We start from the raw sequence: 18,461 nt of genomic DNA, 5'->3' as shown, positions 1-18,461 counted from the left end.
CGCCTTAACTTCCAAGTGCACTTTAAGGACATGGAAAAAAAGGGGTTCACCTTACTGCATGCCTTCACTAGCTTGGCGACTGAGCTAAAAAGGTCCTCTTGTCTCCCCCTTGCTAACCGCAATGAAAGCAAAATTACCCACAATAGCATACAGGAGTGTACTACACCATGGGAAAAGCGCAACTCTCGTAGACAAAATACAAACCAAAGTCTATAAACGTTTTTTTTTCACACCGAACAGTTCTTCACCAGCGCAAGTAAGACTTGAATTCGGATTACAATCCCAAGTAATACTGAAAAAGTATGAGGCCATCAAATTCTGGTACAACGTTTGGAGGAATAAGGAGAACAAAATAAATGGGGCATTGTGGGAAGCAATCCACACAAGACCGAACTCAGAGTATGCAAAGTACCTAAAATTCTCACAAGATACAACTGAACTGGGAACATTGTGGGAAACAAAATTGCTGGTTTCTTCATTTAATCAGGTGGTTAAGAGGATCGCTAAGAAATCTTCGTTCCTCAACGACAAAATAACTTTCAGCACCCGAACCCACGCTTGGATGACTATCAAATCGTACATAAAGCCCACACCAGCAGCTTACCTAGACATTGCATTCTCGTTGTTCATCAAACGTAAATTTCTCCATTTAAGGCTGGGCAATCTTCCCACGAGATTAAACCAGCCAAAATGGAGACCACAAGAAACAACAGAATGCGACCTTTGTGGTGCAGGCAAACAAAACATTATTCATATAGTTTGCATCTGTCCAGCCATGTATCAAGGTCGGCGGCATTGGCTAAAGGATAAGCTCAATGAGCAAGGAGTACGCACCTGCCGGACTGCGATAGTCCAAATCCTATGTACAGCGGATCCACAACTGATTTGCAGATCAGTTAAATTCCTGGACAGTTTTGTGAAAAAACGAGGCCTATTGTCATAGGCCCGACCTCCATTTTGACTTAAGAACTGTTATTAAAGACAATCTTGTGCTCCGAACAAATTTACGACAGATTCTCGGCCACACAGACTTTATACTTTCTTTTTTGCTTTTTATTGTAGCACTAAAAGCTGGTTTTAAATATTGTGGAATATTCTATATTGTAAGGGTTTTAACTAACCAAACAAAGAATTACTTGCGTATCTTTAATACCTTCGAGGGCCTCATCAATATGGGTACCAAAAAGGAGTTGCCCGTTATAAGGCATAAAGGATTTTTGTTTAAATTTCAGGCCATAATGTCGTAGCCTTAAGCAATCCTTAGCGCCTCAAAACTGCCGCCTCAGCCAGTTGGCGGAAACCAGTGGATGCGATGTCCATAGCACAGTCTATAATTTCAGATGCTGATCTTTCACCCTCTAGAAGCACCTTTCTTGCTTAGTCTTTAGAATCTTATGGCAAGGACTCCAAGTATGGTGCAATATCTGACCACATTTGCCTGTTGTAACAGCGCTAATGAGTTGGACGCTCGCACTGTAAGCGCTGACAGAGGAAAATAGTTTCCCAATGTTGTCCAAACGTCTGCCCTCTTTATCCGGGGGTACTGAAAGTGGGGCAGAGGGGGGTTTTGATTTGCGCTGAGCTGACTGAGTAATCACTGAATCAGGCTTTGGATGCCTAATGAGGCAGGCTGGAGCGTCGTCTGCATCCCTGTATTTCTTGTCCAATCGTGGTAGGACTGGAGGCACTGTCGAAGGATTTTGCATTATTTTGATGACCTGATCCCAAATATAGTCTACGATAGGCGTAGAACTAACAGATTTCTTGTAAGGTTCCTTGAAATCATAAAGGAAACAGTCTTGCTGGTGAGAGGGCATTGGCAATTTGAACCACTGTGCTGCTCTCTCCAGGATATTATGGAAACCTCCTACATCTTCTAGAGGAGAGTCCGCATAAAGAGGCAAAGGCGATGCTGGAAGAGGAATAACAGTCGTCTCATTCGTCATGGTGTGACTGCGTTTCTTGAATCTCACCCTCTTCCTGTTCGTCATCATCCGAAGATGGAAGAGGTAGCATCAGAACCTCAATGGTAATAGGTGGTGAAGGTGAGACTTGTGCTCTGTGGCGGCGACAAAACTGGAGCAGGAGACTGTGCAGAGGTAGGAAACCTCTCCCTGTAATCAGAGATCATAAATTGCAGGTCAGAGACCAAGGCTGAAGGAAGACAACCCATTTTCTGTTACTGATGATACATCATGATAATACTCTTGATCCATGTCTTGATCGTCATAATCAGAGTCTTACTGATACTTACCATTAAGTTCAGAAGGACTTCTTGCAGCCCTAAACATACTATCCTCATCCGAATCCTCATCCTCGTCCAAAAGGTACAAGGGGGCAATGGTTGAAACCCACTGGGTGACGTAAGAAAGCGCAACGGCATTCGTTTTGTAATTTTATGATGAAAATATGTAATTTTCATTCCTGTAGTAGGTGTCGATGAGGCAGTCGACGGTATAGACGTATTCGACGAGGAGATATCGTCGATGGTTGTAATAGACACTACTGTCCATGAGGGACTTCTCTTTGTCGAAGCGGTCGTCGACAGGATGGTTGTCTATGGTACACTCTTCGTCGACGTGTGCGTCATAGACGACGACGACTAGTCATAGAGGTCATCGTTGAGAAAGTAGTCGACGCAGTGGTCGTCGAGGATTTCTTGATCTGGATCGTCGACGACAAAGGGGTACATGCTGTCGATAATGACATAGTCGACAATAGAAACGCCAACGAGACGGAGTCGAAACTGTCGTCAACAAAGTCACTCCAATGGCATTCTGAGGAGATTTAGTCATTGCCAAGGTAGTCGCCGACAAGGTGGTCATCAACGGAGCGGAGGAAGGCTTCTTGAAAGTGTTTCACCCTTGGCGATGGAGTTAGAGGGTCTGGAGCTGGTTTTTTTGACGCCTGAAGGGGAGAAGGTTCCCTGGCAGGCAAATCTTTAAGCTTTGGAGCCTCTGAAGACTATTTTTGCGTCTTCTTTTAAGGTTGCTGCATTGAAAGACCTGGAGAAGCATCTCTGGGCCTTTTCTGAGGACTTTTTGAAGAGGATTTTGATGAGGTTTTACTTCCCTCAGAGGACAAGGGGTCTTCATTCGGGATAACATTCATTTTACCCCGAACCCGCCAAATCACCAGCACTAACCAAACTATACAATCCCGATTGAAGAGGATCGAAACGTCGTCGACTACACAGCGCAATACATTGCGCAGCTACCACAGCGGCTCATTTGAAGAGCTATCCTAAAATCATTGACTCTTGTAATTTGAATCACCCATGAGCCACATTGTCCATCTAAACTCACTGTAAATAGTCTACGCACTCTCACTCTTTGCGCCGTTCACGCTGTCCACAATTGTCACTTGCGTCGCCACCTAAGTCACTTGCACATACCGAGGACCAAGTGCAATTCGGGTCCTTTTTGGACAGTGGTGCTATAACTGTATTCCCTTTCTTTGTTAAATTATATAACGCAAATGAACATAAACTAAAATGATTTAAGTCTCCTTATTTCTGTACTAGTAATGCTTGTAGCATACATGCTTAATTGTCTCTATATTAACACCTGTTGGGATATTGTTTGCTTATTCTACCCTCCTACCCAGATCCCAGCGTGGTTTATAAGTCACACTCCTGTAGTAGTTTACCTTACTGGCAAGCAGGGCATAAGAAAACAAAGGCGCAGCCGCCTTAGTTGACCCCAAAGCATGTTATTCTGAACAGACGAGACGTAAACACGCCTGATTCCTGCAGGCAGCAGAGTGTGCTTCGTGTTAATGTGCGCGAAATGTCTGAAGCACCCGCTTATGATAATTTCTTAAAAGCACCACTTCATCATGCGCCAATAACTTTGCATAGGAAAACTTTCCCAAAAACAATTTCTACTGCAGTATTGTGGATTCTGATTGCAGAGGAATATAGCACATGCTGTAAAAATTGCTGGACTGTAAACCTGCCAAAGAAGAATGCGCCTTGCAATTTTGAACAAAACAAGCAGCGCCGTGTAACCATTAAAACAAAGATAAAGGAGCGCAAGCAGCATACGTGCTGCTGCTTGCACCCGAAAAACAAATAAACAAATACAAGAATGGCCCGCGGTCGCAATAGTTTAAGCGACACGCAGCCATGCACCAACAGTGGTCTATTGCCACTCGTGCACGTTTACCTTACAGGAGCAAGCAGCGGCAGGCGCGATAATTGCTAACAGATGGCGCTGCTGCTCGCAAGGGAAATGCCAAACGTGCACGAGTGGCAATAGATAACCGTGCAAAACATGCACCAGTTTGACAAAAGTCCTGAGCAATGCCAAGAGGTCCCTCTAAGCAGGGCTTGCGCGCTGCATAGGCGAGACCTAAAAATAGGAACAGACACAGTAGCATGTGGTGGTGGGGAGGGTGGTTGCATTACACATCGTGGATCAGTTAGTACAGCCTGAAAAGGGTGTGCTGGCACTGCATTGCTGAGGTCACTCCAAAAGAAGCATACAAATACACTGGGCAATATTTGTGTCCTACCTACACTATCCAGAGGACACGCACACAGCTGTAAATAGCCACCCCTTCTCAAAGCTGCTTCCTGTGGCCTGGCCCAAACATGATGCCTACACATAGCATCATGCATTTCTTCCCACACTTCCAGACTCTGGTGATGCACTGGTAGCAGTACCCATTAATTAATGTTTTCCTTCCCTGACTTGCAACATATTGTTTTTCTCCTCTACTCTGCACAGATTTATGAAAGGCAGTCTACTCCTGCTTCATTTAGTTCTTTATCAACACTTGATAATCATGTAGGACACGTTATCATTGTGACAGCACTCTGCACCCTTTTTATATGTAACATGGTAGAAGTGGTGGATTCAGTTTTCCATGGCCCTGGTGAGAGAAGCATTCAACATTGTTGCACAATAGCCATTCAACAAAGGGGATCGGGGATTAGGAGTGTGCTTCACTGGGATTGGTTGTGGTAGGCTGCACTTATTTGTCCAAATCAAAATAGGACACGTCTTCAGGTAAAAAAAAAAAAAAAAAAAAAAACAAAGTAGGTCAGAATTTCACAAATCTAAATCTTGCCTCACAGTTTCATATTCCTGCACAAGAAAGAGTTCTACGCATCAGACCACTGAAAGCACACTAGTGTACATTTTGGATAAGCATATCTCCGGTCTGGGCTAAGTGCCTTGCATTTGGTGACATATCTTCAAAGGAAAATTAATGCTTATTCAGACAAGTATAAATACTGAGACTTCCTGCTATTCAGTACTCAAATTGCCGTAACATTCAAAGAAAAATCTTACAACCCCTTCCTTTTCTGCACTGCCTTCTAATTGCTTTTCAAAATGTATTAGATCAATCACCATATCTTTTTCATATTACCACATAATACACAAGGGTTCACCTTTAAGGATTCGGGTAAACAGACAAAACAATGCTATCTGTAAAGTAATTTATGGGAATTTTTACTGCCTTGTAACATTTTGTTTAGCGTCGGTGCGATGGAGCAAACTTTAAAGAGGGGAAATTAAACAATTTTTTTCCCCCTGGTAGTATGAAAATAAACTACATGCTCCATCTATTACAGTTTGCGCAGGTTCCTGAAGGATACCTTTAATTTATGCTTGTACAGGTTTCTAGCACTACGTCGGTTACCACTGTAGTTAGTCGCCTAAGGCAGTATTATTTAGAGCAGTTTACTGCTCCCTCTTGCTTGGCAGTGTTTCTTTTCTGCTAGGTCTCTCGTAATCGAATTCTACCAAAGAAAATGCAATTATAGGCAAAGTTGGTCAAGTTTTTAGCCACTTTGTAAATGTGTTAACCAATATCCGAAACATTGCTATTATTGACATATTGTTTACATGAGAATTGTTCATATTATTGACATTTAGCCTTTGATACGGTGTAAGAAACTCTCCAGTTCTTCCTTAATTTCTAGTGTGTGTCAGACTCCCCATGCATCCTTTGTGCTGAGTTACTCTCCAAAGGGTAGTCTTTTCTGCATGTGTTTATCTGACTTGTGCAATGGTTTTAACACAAACGATCTTAACTTCAGACCAGTCTCCAATCTTCCTCTCCTAGCTAAAATCTTGGAAAGGTGTGTTCTCCTCCAACTCACCCAACGCATGAACTCCAACAACCCACACACAAATCCGGCTTCAGAAAAGGTTGCAGCACAGAGACAGTGATCCTGAATGTCATAGACTAGGTGGTACTACAGTGGTTCACCTCCTTTCTACGGAACCGCACACAAAGAATAAAAGTCGATAACTTCTTGTCAGATGTACACCCAGTCAGCAGATGGGCATCACAAGAATGATTGCTCTCTCCACAACTTTTCAACATCTACATGGAACCACTCACCTCTATTCCTTAAAAAACCAACATCCCCTAACACCTTTTTGCAGACGACACCCAAATCTATCTCGAATCCTCCTCCAAGGAAGACATTCAAAGACTAAACAACACTTTAAGTGAAGGTCAACTCTGGCTAACCCTCAACCACCTGAAACTCAACCAAGACAAGACGGAAATCCTACTCATCTCAAATAAGGAGCAACACCCCCAAGTCTCAGAATGGCTAAAAGCTATTGATGCGCTGAACTGCAATCTCACCCTGACCAACTCCGTAAAATCACTAGGGTTCACTCTTGACCCAAAACTAGACAAGGCCTTACACGTCAAGAACTCTGCTAAGAGTGCCTTCCTCAAGCTTAAACTGCTTACCAAAAATCAAACTGATCTCAAGCAAGCCACTCAATCCCGGGTGCTGTCCCGGTTGGACTACGGGATTGCAACAATCACAATAACAGATAACTCTCGCCTAGTTCCCCTTAGATCAACTCTAAATGAAGCAGCCAGAATGGTCACCGGAGTGAAGAAATTTGAGCACATTTCACCAGCACTCAGGGAGCTAAAATGGCTCCCACTCAAATTGTGTGCCAATTTCAGAACTGCTTTCCTCACGCACAGAGCTATGTACACTGAGAAACCGGTCTACTCAGCCGCGAAACTCAAGAAAGCCGGCCTAACACAGAGCCCCAGGAGAACCACCACTGCTCCTCAACCCCCCAAAAACCCACATACAAAAAAACTTCGGCCCTTCTCTGGAAATGGGCGGAAAATTTGGAACTCCACCCTAGTCCATGTCAGGACCAACCCCTCCTTTGTGCAATTCAAAAGGCAGCTTAAAGACCTCTTCCTCAACGGTTCCCGTCCAAATAGATAGAATGCAGAATCCTGTCCACTGACACCCTCAGCCACCTTAATATTAAGACTTTTACCTCACCCTCCTTCTGACTCTTTCCTTGCCCCCCTCCCCGAATCGGTCTCTCCTCGAGACTTTGTGTAGATCACCACTAGACTCTGGGATCTCAGACTATTCAGGTCCCCCACCAAACACATTTAAGAATACATGGACCAGTTCCTCCAGCCTTATGTAAAAAACCTACCCTCATTCATATTGGATACAAAAGACCTATTAAATCAACTACATGGCTTTACTTGTCAAGAGTAACGGAACTACAGTCCTCAGTCCATCAGCTCCTTATACACGTCCATTCCAACTCTGGAGGGCCTTGAGGCTGTAAAATACTATCTTTCTAAAAGGGATGCCTCTCTATGGGAGCACACACCTATGCTTCTGGAGATGGTCACTCTAGTTCTAGAGAATAATGTGTTTTCGCACAATGGATCCTGGTTTAAACACCAAGGAGTGGCCATGGGTTCTAAATTTTCTCCAGCATATGCGAACCTTTTTGTAAGATGCCTGGAGAAATTTTAGGTATGGTCCCGATGTCCTGAACACCTAATCAATCATGCTATATACTGGGGTCGGTATATAGACAACGTTTTGTTAATTTGGACAGGAGATGCTATGCAATTGGAACAATTCTGCTCCTTTTTAAATTCAAATACATATAACATTCGCTTTACACATGTACATGACAAACTTGAAGCAATTTTTTAGATGTAAGATTTTACATCAAAGAGAATTAAATAATGTCGGCCCTACATAGAAAGGAGACCTCTTGTAACGCAGTGCTACATGCTGGGACAGCATATCCCATATCACAAGTCAATTCTATCCCCTTCGGAGAGCTAACTAGGGTGGGACGACACTAGTGAAGATAGTATTTTCAAACAGGAAATGAATAACACACTAAGGAGGTTTGAATCCATGGGGTGAGAAAATACGATCCTCAATAAAGCGGAAAAAAAAAAGGCACAACATTTAGATCGTGGAGAACTACTTGCACATATACCCAAGAAGAAGCACAAAAGAGGAAGTGCCCATAAGACCAAAGTAGTGATGGTAACAACATAACACATACAGTCACAAACTATACAACATATTCAAACAACATTGGCACATATTAAGAGTCTACAGACATTCAGGAAGTAATAGGGGCAAAACCTACTATTGTATACAGACGTGGTCCAACTCTACGCAATAGGTTAAGTCCTAGTTTCTATAATCCTAAAAAACCTGAGAGGTCTAACATGGCTAGGTGGGCCACTAGATGGCTTTTATAAATGTGGCCACTGTTCTGTTTGTCCACACTCAGTGTGGAAAAATCAAGACATTTAGGTACAATTCATTGATTCAATACAAAATTAAGTCTTTCATGAATTGCAATACTACATTTTTTGTCCATTGTATAATATGTGTCTGTCAAAAGTTTTACGTAGGAAGCACGATTAGAACAGTTAAAGAACGTATACAGGAGCATATACGGGCCATTAGAAATGGTAATGCCAGCTATCCCCTAGCTGTACATTTCAATGAGAAACATGGCGCAGCGGAACTATTACATCTGAAGTTTCTTGGAATAGAATCTGTATTAAACAACCCCAGAGGGGGTGATAAAGTACATAGTCTGTAAATTGGAAGCCCTATAGTTATGCAAACTACGAGCAGTCGAAAATTGGCTCAATTTTGACAAAGAGATGATTGTTTTTCTAAAGGATTGATACCACAACCTGCACCACTGTATGCCTTTTTTGCAAAAAGAAGGCCTATTCCTATGATATGTAAGATATGACATGGGGGGCCATCCATAGAAACCATTTTTTATGTCTGAATTCACATTAGGTATGACATGAGATAACGATACTGGAATAACGCGATTACAGTGTTTCTTACTTTCTATAATTGTTAAGAATGAAGAGAGAACAAAATACTTACAGAACTGGAGAAATGCAAGAGAAAAATATAAAAGTGCACATTATTAAGAGAACTAGGAAGGTTCAAATGTTGCTTATTCTAATAGACACTTAATAATTATGTTGTACATTTCTTTTCACTGGATAAAAGGATCGCTCTAATAAGCATTGAAAAATGACGCTTTTCACATCCCTTCACTGGATATAAGAACTGCTACTAATTGTAAAAAACGTACATGTTGTGTTTTCCTTCATGGCTATTTAATACATGGGACTGTTGATTATGTCCGTATAATATGGTATATATCTTTCGAGAAACAGTATTGTGGAACCACACAACGGATCTTAAATTTTTGATGCAATGTTCACATAATCACCATTCAACTTTTTCTGCTGCCTCACACTCTCTCCGTCCCTTATACTAACCTACTTGGGCTACTAACCGTTTGGAACACGTTAATATCCTTATACTCTTAAACTTTATACTTTGAAATAGACATTCACTTACTGTAGGCTTAAATGGCCTGCGTTTTTATCAAGACCCAAGATTCTTTATATTGTGGATGCTCGGTATTTTTACGCTACAATATACAAAAAAAATCACCCACAAACTTCTAAAATGGAGACGGCAACCCGGAAGTGTATTCTTACACTCATTGGGCTACACACGTGAACATAACGCCGGGAGGACGCGACATTATAACGCAGACTATCACAGAACACTCCTTTAAACTCTCATACTTTGTGGACTGGAGAGCAACTATTCGAGGTGAGCACACAGTGAGAGCCTTTAGGAAAGTTAGGTTAGGGACACCTTTTAAGGAGCACAATGGAGAAAAAAAAGGTACAATATTGTGTTTTGCGGATCTTTCCACTAGAATTGAAATTACACTATATGATCTTGTTTAACAGCCTTGAAAAAGTCGCGAATGGAGACGAAACACGTGTCTGCTTTGGTTGTACCAATGTTATAAACAACCTAACCACTGTGGTGAAGATCGCTTGCTGGATAAAGTGTTTATGTGCTCTTTTGTGTATTAAATATTTCTGCTGACTGTGAATAGTCAGTCACATACATATTTGTGCTGTGCTCTGTCTATGTTTCATATTGTATTCTATAGCTGATATGATGCGTTTGACTCTACAAAATTCAACAAGTATTCTACGGTTTCTTTTTGGTTTTGTCTCTCTTGTGTGATAATGATGATTTGCTGTACAATGCATACGCTGAGCCGAGACTTTAGACTCACCTAGAGTCAATATGTATACTACTGTTTTCTTCTGCGATTTCTTTACCACCTATGCTGTATACCTTAGGGTCTAGCTTGCGCTGTATAAAACTCCTAAATAAATAGATAATTTTAAGTTCTTCAAGTTGGTGGTCAGGCTTCATTTCATTCGAGCTTTGATGCAGTGGTGCTGAAGACTATGGATTATAAAGTTTTTACAAATTCTAGTTGACATTCTAATCAACTATAAGGCATTCTAGCCTGTCGTAGTGGCTCACTACTTCAAACATTTTCCAATGGCTTGCTCAATTTATGAAGGAATAAATATTTCTATTAAGTGCACCGCATTCACTCAGGATTCATAAACCAACCTCTTATCCTTACCCTATTTGGCCATTGTAGGGAGATGTGGTAAATGCCCAAAATGTGATGAATGCATAAAGTGCACATCCAATTGTATCTCTGTAACAGATATCTTAGCTGCTTGGTGATCATTAGTAATGCAATTATAGACAGTGGAGGACCACACATTATCCGGATGCATCATCATTCATTCACTTCTGCGCTTTCAATACCAAGATGTCCTAGGCTCCTGATTAGGAACTTATTCTTCATCAATATCAAATGTAATGGAAATAAACTGTCAAAGCCACACTGCTGTTGACTGGTTTGATGGCTACTTAGTGGTTTCTAAAATGTCATGGGTCTCCCACTGCTTATGAAGTTTCAGGATGTCCTAAACTCTTCATGGAGAACTTGATTAAATCTTGCTACCAAGGAGAGATTACAAATGCAGTTTACAGCAAAAGAACTTGTGAATATATAAGTCCTTCCTGCCTGACTACTGTGCATTTATCCTGTGTCCATTTGTATGCATCTTTGTACAGCGACCAGGACAATGAAGATATTAGGCAATATCACCCTCCACCCCTATTTTCTGGCATACAACACAAAAACTAGTGGTGTGTGCCAGTCACAACAGTGAAACACCTGAAGAAAAGGAAATGTCTGGGGAAAATCCAGAAAAGCTAGGCCTTTTTAGGGTGCTAGATCTTCTCACAATTAAAAAAAAAATGTTTTTTTTTAAAATCACCATTTTTCTAACCAATGAACAGAACTGCCTGTCTGTCGAGACTTCATGGTCACAGTTCCCATGAAATAATTCACTTTCATATGCTGCTCATTCATATGTCCAATTACATAAAAAAAAAATAAAAAAAATGATATATATACATATACACATATATACACAAATTTATTTTTTTTGTTTTGTTTTTTTAACGTCTTCCCTTAGTTTGAACTTACCACTTATTTCTAACTCTGCCCAGTGTGATTTCTTCCCATTTGCTGCATCTTCAGAGGACATGATGGTGTATATTCTTCGTGGATCGGGGGGATCGTACTTCTCTTTGGACATTCCTTCTGTCACAAAAAGAAATAAGCATTATTTACACAGGTTTGCAGATTACCATCAGTCCTGTGATAAAGCATCTTTTGAAACTTCAATATGAACTCTGAGCAGTCAAGTGACAGAGCACCCTCATCCATTAAAACGGATGTTAAAGATTGTCAAAGCAACAAGCAATTGCAAAAAGTACAATATACAAAGGCAGCAAAGTATCAGAGGAGAACCTCGGCAAGTTGGAGCTGGAAAGTTGGCTCAGGGAATACTACAGACAGGAGAAGCAACACAGCAGGAAAAGGTGTGAACAGCTTGCTGGGAGATATATTTGCCCATCCAGAAGTCAGGGAGGGTGGGCGGGTTTATAATATAAAGCTGGGAGGCTACCTGAGGGTTCCGTGTAGTCTCACAAGCAACTAAATGGGAAACTTTTTTAATGAGAAAAACAAAACAGAAACCACCCCCATCTGCCCCCCCCCCTCCACCCCAACCCCAGGTAAGCTCCATTTGCAGTTTAAAAACAAATAACGCCCAAAGGGAGTAGGGGGCGGGGCAGAAAGTGGGGGGCGAGAGAGAGGGGGGGGGGCGAGAGAGGGAGGGGGGGGGAGAGAGAGGGGGGGGGGCGAGAGAGAGGGGGGGGGGCGAGAGAGAGGGGGGGGGGCGAGAGAGAGGGGGGGGCGAGAGAGAGGGGGGGGCGAGAGAGAGAGGGGGGGCGAGAGAGAGAGGGGGGCGAGAGAGAGAGGGGGGCGAGAGAGAGAGGGGGGCGAGAGAGAGAGGTGGGCGAGAGAGAGAGGGGGGCGAGAGAGAGAGGGGGGGCGAGAGAGAGAGGGGGCGAGAGAGAGAGAGGGGGCGAGAGAGAGAGGGGGGCGAGAGAGAGAGGGGGGCGAGAGAGAGGGGGGGCGAGGAGAGGGGGGGCGAGAGAGAGGGGGGGCGAGAGAGAGGGGGGGCGAGAGAGGGGGGGGCGAGAGAGGGGGGGCGAGAGAGGGGGGGCGAGAGAGGGGGGCGAGAGAGGGGGGCGAGAGAGGGGGGCGAGAGAGGGGGCGAGAGAGGGGGCGAGAGAGGGGGGCGAGAGAGGGGGGCGAGAGAGGGGGGCGAGAGAGAGGGGGCGAGAGAGAGGGGGCGAGAGAGAGGGGGCGAGAGAGAGGGGCGAGAGAGAGGGGGGCGAGAGAGAGGGGGCGAGAGAGAGGGGGCGAGAGAGGGGGGCGAGAGAGAGGGGGCGAGAGAGAGGGGGGCGAGAGAGAGGGGGCGAGAGAGAGGGGGGCGAGAGAGAGGGGGCGAGAGAGAGGGGGCGCGAGAGAGGGGGCGAGAGAGGGGGGCGAGAGAGGGGGGCGAGAGAGGGGGGCGAGAGAGGGGGGCGAGAGAGGGGGGCGAGAGAGGGGGGCGAGAGAGGGGGGCGAGAGAGGGGGGCGAGAGAGGGGGCGAGAGAGGGGGCGAGAGAGAGGGGGCGAGAGAGAGGGGGCGAGAGAGAGGGGGCGAGAGAGAGGGGGCGAGAGAGAGGGGGCGAGAGAGAGGGGGCGAGAGAGAGGGGGCGAGAGAGAGGGGGCGAGAGAGAGGGGGCGAGAGAGAGGGGGCGAGAGAGAGGGGGCGAGAGAGAGAGAGGGGGCGAGAGAGGGGGGCGAGAGAGGGGGGCGAGAGAGAGGGGGGGCGAGAGAGGGGGGGCGAGAGAGGGGGGCGAGAGAGGGGGGCGAGAGAGGGGGGCGAGAGAGGGGGGCGAGAGAGGGGGGCGAGAGAGGGGGGCGAGAGAGGGGGGCGAGAGAGGGGGGGCGAGAGAGGGGGGCGAGAGAGGGGGGCGAGAGAGGGGGGCGAGAGAGGGGGGGGCGAGAGAGGGGGCGAGAGAGGGGGGGCGAGAGAGGGGGGGCGAGAGAGGGGGGGCGAGAGAGGGGGGGCGAGAGAGGGGAGGGCGAGAGAGGGGGAGGGCGAGAGAGGGGAGGGCGAGAGAGGGGAGGGCGAGAGAGGGGAGGGCGAGAGAGGGGAGGGCGAGAGAGGGGGGGGCGAGAGAGGGGGGGGAGAGAGGGGGGGGCGAGAGAGGGGGGGCGAGAGAGGGGGGGCGAGAGAGGGGGGGGCGAGAGAGGGGGGGGCGAGAGAGGGGGGGGGGCGAGAGAGGGGGGGGCGAGAGAAGGGCGATCCCAGGGGAGGACAGACTTGGCACCTGACCACCCTGTGACCCACCTCTCCTAAGGAACACAGCCGAGCCCTGGCGGGAGACCCTCAGGGGGAGGATCCCGAATCTAAAACGTACACGCTGCGCTAGCACCACTTCACAAAGGGACACCACACCGTAGGATTTAAGAGAACATATTCTTTATAGCTTCACGTAAAGATGGATCTTTATGATCCGCAGTATCTTATACACAAGTGAGCAAGGGCTCAAAGAGTCTCGATAGGGGTAGGGTAGCGGGATAGTCTCAAGGTTCAAAGTATCCGGCGCACAGTTCTCAATCCTCGAACTGGGGGATGCGGGGCGATCTTGGGTCCAGCCGGACCAGAATAGTCTGAGCCGCGATCGAATCATCAGGGCTCAAGTTAGGATATTGCAGTTTTTACGGTCTTGGGGAGCCGCGATCAGATCAACAGGGCTCATGGTTTCTCAAGGTTGCAGGGTAGCCGCGACAGCGTCAGCAGGGCTCAGATCGTCGCGGCTCTCCTGCAATCCGAAGAACGAGCTCAGCAGGGCTCGATAGTCTCTTCGATTGCAAAGGAGCCGCGACAGCGTCAGCAGGGCTCGTGTAGTCCAGGATACAACTCACTTGATCGTCCCAGAGCCACCCTTGATATAGGACTCCCTTCCTTTGATGTCCGGAGTCCTTGCAGGCGGAGGTCTTAGCACCTGGCGGCTGGTTGTTGGGGGTTCCGCCTCGGCGGCTCCTTTCATCCTTTCAAGTTAGGTCTGGAGGGATCCCAGACACTCAGCAGGCCTGGAGCCAGCCCTCAGGGAGGCCGGATGAGTGATCGATCTCATCTCTCGAGGGGAGGTGGAAGGTGTGATTAACTACTCTCTCTCTCACTCACAGGGAGCGCTCTACCCCCTGGCTGGGTATGGCGCCGAGGTTGGGCTGGGGCGGCCATCTTACGTGCTGGGACATGGGCCTTGGCATTGGTTACCAGGAAAATGGGGGCGAGGACGGGGAGGCCAGTGTCGGGGATGTGGGTCATGGCGGGAAGGATTGGGTTGATCAGGGTCATGGGGAGCTGTATGGATCAGGGAGGACCACGCCACGAGGCTGGGTCCAACACGCGTCCCCCCCAGCTGAAAGTCAGGGAGAACTATCCATCCTCTTGGGGATTCTCCTCGCTGAGGCGGAAGAACCTGGAGAGGCCGTCAGCGTTGGCGTGGTCGGTACCAGGGCGATGCTCTACTGTGAAGTCCATCCCCTGGAGGGAGATTGACCATCGCAGCAGTTTGGGGTTCTCCGCTCTCATCTGCATGAGCCACCGTAAGGGTCGATGATCTGTCTGCACTCGGAAGTTGGTTCCAAATAGGTAGGGTCGGAGTTTGAGGGCCCAGACTACTGCGAACGCTTCTCGTTCAATGGTGCTCCATCTCTGTTCTCGGGGCAGTAACATTCTGCTGATGAAGGCCACTGGCTGATCTATACCTTCAAAATGAGTGGGAGCTCGCACAGCGTTAAGTTACTTGAAGTTGCGTATAGTAATGGATTGTAGTGTGCAACCGGATTGAGACACTGTCTGGCCAGGCAGTGTGAGCATAAGCAACAAAGTTCGAGGGTCCCCCTACTGGGAGGGGAACAATCCAGTGCACAACAAATGGACCGAATTCTTATTCCATAAACATCATAAGTCTATATATATGATTTCATAGTTTTTAATCTTCACGTTGTGAATATTCTCATATATTCATATTCAAAGTTGCAACAGAAACCAAAAACGTGTCACTGCACAGTTTTAAATCAACCATTGTAATCCTCAAAAAGATCCCGATGCATTTCGGGCCAGAGCCCTTTGTCAAGGGATTACTTGAAAGAGGTTTACGAGGTGCCTCGCGGCGTGCCTACGGAACAGTGATACAGCAGCTGTATCACTGTTCCGTAGGCACGCCGCGAGGCACCTCGTAAACCTCTTTCAAGTAATCCCTTGACAAAGGGCTCTGGCCCGAAATGCATCGGGATCTTTTTGAGGATTACAATGGTTGATTTAAAACTGTGCAGTGACACGTTTTTGGTTTCTGTTGCAACTTTGAATATGAATATATGAGAATATTCACAACGTGAAGATTAAAAACTATGAAATCATATATATAGACTTATGATGTTTATGGAATAAGACTACGGTCCATTTGTTGTGCACTGGATTGTTCCCCTCCCAGTAGAGGGACCCGCGAACTTTGATCTATACCTTCCTCATTGAGCTGGGACAGTACCGCCCCGATGCCATGCTCGGAGGCGTCGGTCTGGACCACAACTCCTTGGAGTGGTCCGGGGCTTGGAGCACGGGGGCAGTAGACATGGCCATCTTTAAGGCGTCGAACGCCTCTTGGCAGGAGGGGGTCCAGTGCACGCGCTTGGGCTGCCTTTTGGATGTCAACTCTGAGGGGACCCACTATGCTGCCGTAATTCTTCATGAACCTCCGGTAGTAGCCGGTGAGGCCCAGGAAGGCTCGGACCTCGGTTTGGGTGGTGGGTGGTTCCCAGGCCAGGATGGCATCGATCTTGGGCTGGAGAGGGGCGACCTGCCCGCTTCCGACCTGGTGGCCTAGGTAGGTCACTGACCTCTGCCCAATCTGGCACTTGCTGGCTTTCACCGTCAAGCCTGCCTGGCGCAGGGCTAGCAATACCCTCCGGAGGTAATCACTCGACTGCGAACTGAACACCGCAATATCGTCCAGATATATGGCGCTGAACTCTTCCAACCCGGCCAGTACTCGGTTCACCAGTCTCTGAAAAGTGGCCGGTGCGTTTTTCATCCCGAACGGCATCACTCGGAAGAGATAGTGCCCATCCGGGATGGAGAAGGCGGACCGCTCCTTGGCTCCCTCTGTGAGCGCAATTTGCCAGTAGCCGCAGGTCAGGTCGAATGTACTCCGGTAGCGAGCAGACTCCAGGCGGTCGATGAGCTCGTCTGCGTGTGGAATGGGGGGGGGGGGGCCACTCGGGTGACTCAGTTGAGCCGCCGGTAGTCCACGCAGAACCGAAGTTCGGGGACAGCTCCAGGGGCCGTGGCTTTCGAGACCAGCACCACTGGGTTGGCCCAGGGGCTGTCGGAGGGCTCGACCACTCCTAGGGTGAGCATTCGAGACTTCGGCCTGGATGCAGGTCCGGACTCGGTCAGGCACTCTGTAGGCTCGGTGTCGCACCAGCGAGCTGTCTCCGGTGTCCAAGTTGTGGACACACCAGTCGGTGATTCTGGGGACTAAGGAGAACAAATCTGAGAACTGCCCCAAGAGCTGGCAGCAGTCCTCACGCTGCTGAGGAGTGAGGGAGGGAGAAAGTCTCACTCCGTCTACGGAGCCATCTTTCTCTTTGGCACACAGGAGATCAGGAAGAGGCTCAGTTTCCTCTTCCGCCCCCGTGTTGGTGGCCAAGAGCAAGCTCAACTCCGTCCGCACACAGTGAGGCTTGAGGCGGTTCACGTGGAGGACCCGAAGGGGGTTCCGAGGGGACTGGACGTCCACCAAGTAGGTCACTTGGTTTTTTCTCTCCACGACCCTAAAGGGCCCGGTCCATTTGTCTTGGAGGGCGCAGGGTTTCACTGGGGACATCACCCAGACCTGCTGGCCCGGTTGAAACTCGACCAGAGTGGCATTCTGGTCGTACCAGCGCTTCATTTCCTCCTGACTGGCTTCGAGATTGGCTTCAGCCAGCGTTCGGAATTTCCGTGTCTGATTTCGGAGGGTGAGGATGTAGCGGAACACATCGGGAGGAGGTTCCCGCGGGGCCGTTTCCCATCCCTCCTTGACCAGGCTGAGGGGCCCCCGGACTGGGTGCCCGTACAGCAGCTCAAATGGACTGAACCCCAGGGACTTCTGGGGGACCTCCCGGTATGCGAACAAGAGGCAGGGAAGGAGGACGTCCCATTTGCGCCGGAGTGGCTCTTCTAGGCCCATGATCATCCCCTTCAGTGTCCAGTTAAACCGTTCCACTAGGCCATTTCCTTGGGGATGATACGGGGTAGTGAATTTGTAGGACACTCCACATTGTTGCCACAGGGGCATCATGTATTTCGAGATGAAGTTTGTGCCGCGGTCACTCACAACCTCGCAGGGAAAACCTACTCGGGAGAAAATCCCCATCAGCGCCCGGCCCACCACGGGGGCAGTGACGGTGCGGAGGGGAATGGCCTCAGGGTACCGGGTGGCGTGATCCACCAGGACTAAGATGAATCGGTGACCTTGGGAGGTTCTAGGGTCCAGGGGGCCCTATTATGTCGATCCCGACCCGCTCAAAGGGGGTACTGACGACTGGGAAGGGTTGGAGGGGAGCCTTGCGTGTGCCTCCACTTTTCCAACTAGCCTGGCACGTGGGACAGGACTTGCAGTGGGCATCTACATTTGCGTCCATCTTGGGCCAATAGAAATGCGTAACTAGGCGGTCATAGGTCTTGTCCTGGCCCAAGTGTCCCGCCAGGGGTACATCGTGGGCCAGGCCCAGGAGGAAGTCTCGGAAGCGTAGGGGTACTACCAGCACTCGGGCCGACCCTAGCTCCGCAGACTTCTG

The 18,461-nt window shown here is 47.9% G+C and overlaps 1 protein-coding gene across 1 annotated transcript in view; it reads right to left on the bottom strand.

Moving 5' to 3' along the window:
* The window catches only part of LOC147663180 (uncharacterized), a 58,774-nt gene that overhangs the window by 27,984 nt on the left and 12,329 nt on the right, over window positions 1-18,461 (bottom strand). Inside the window, exon 2 of the mRNA XM_086950613.1 lies at window positions 11,694-11,810. Within this exon, the coding sequence (XP_086806739.1) occupies window positions 11,694-11,805 (112 nt within the window). The 5' untranslated portion in view covers window positions 11,806-11,810. The remainder of the gene's footprint in view (window positions 1-11,693; window positions 11,811-18,461) is intronic.

Source organism: Lissotriton vulgaris, unplaced genomic scaffold (genome assembly GCF_964263255.1).
Source record: "Lissotriton vulgaris unplaced genomic scaffold, aLisVul1.2 SCAFFOLD_1333, whole genome shotgun sequence".
NCBI classification, from domain to species: domain Eukaryota; kingdom Metazoa; phylum Chordata; class Amphibia; order Caudata; family Salamandridae; genus Lissotriton; species Lissotriton vulgaris.
This window is presented reverse-complemented; position numbering and strand designations above follow the sequence as displayed.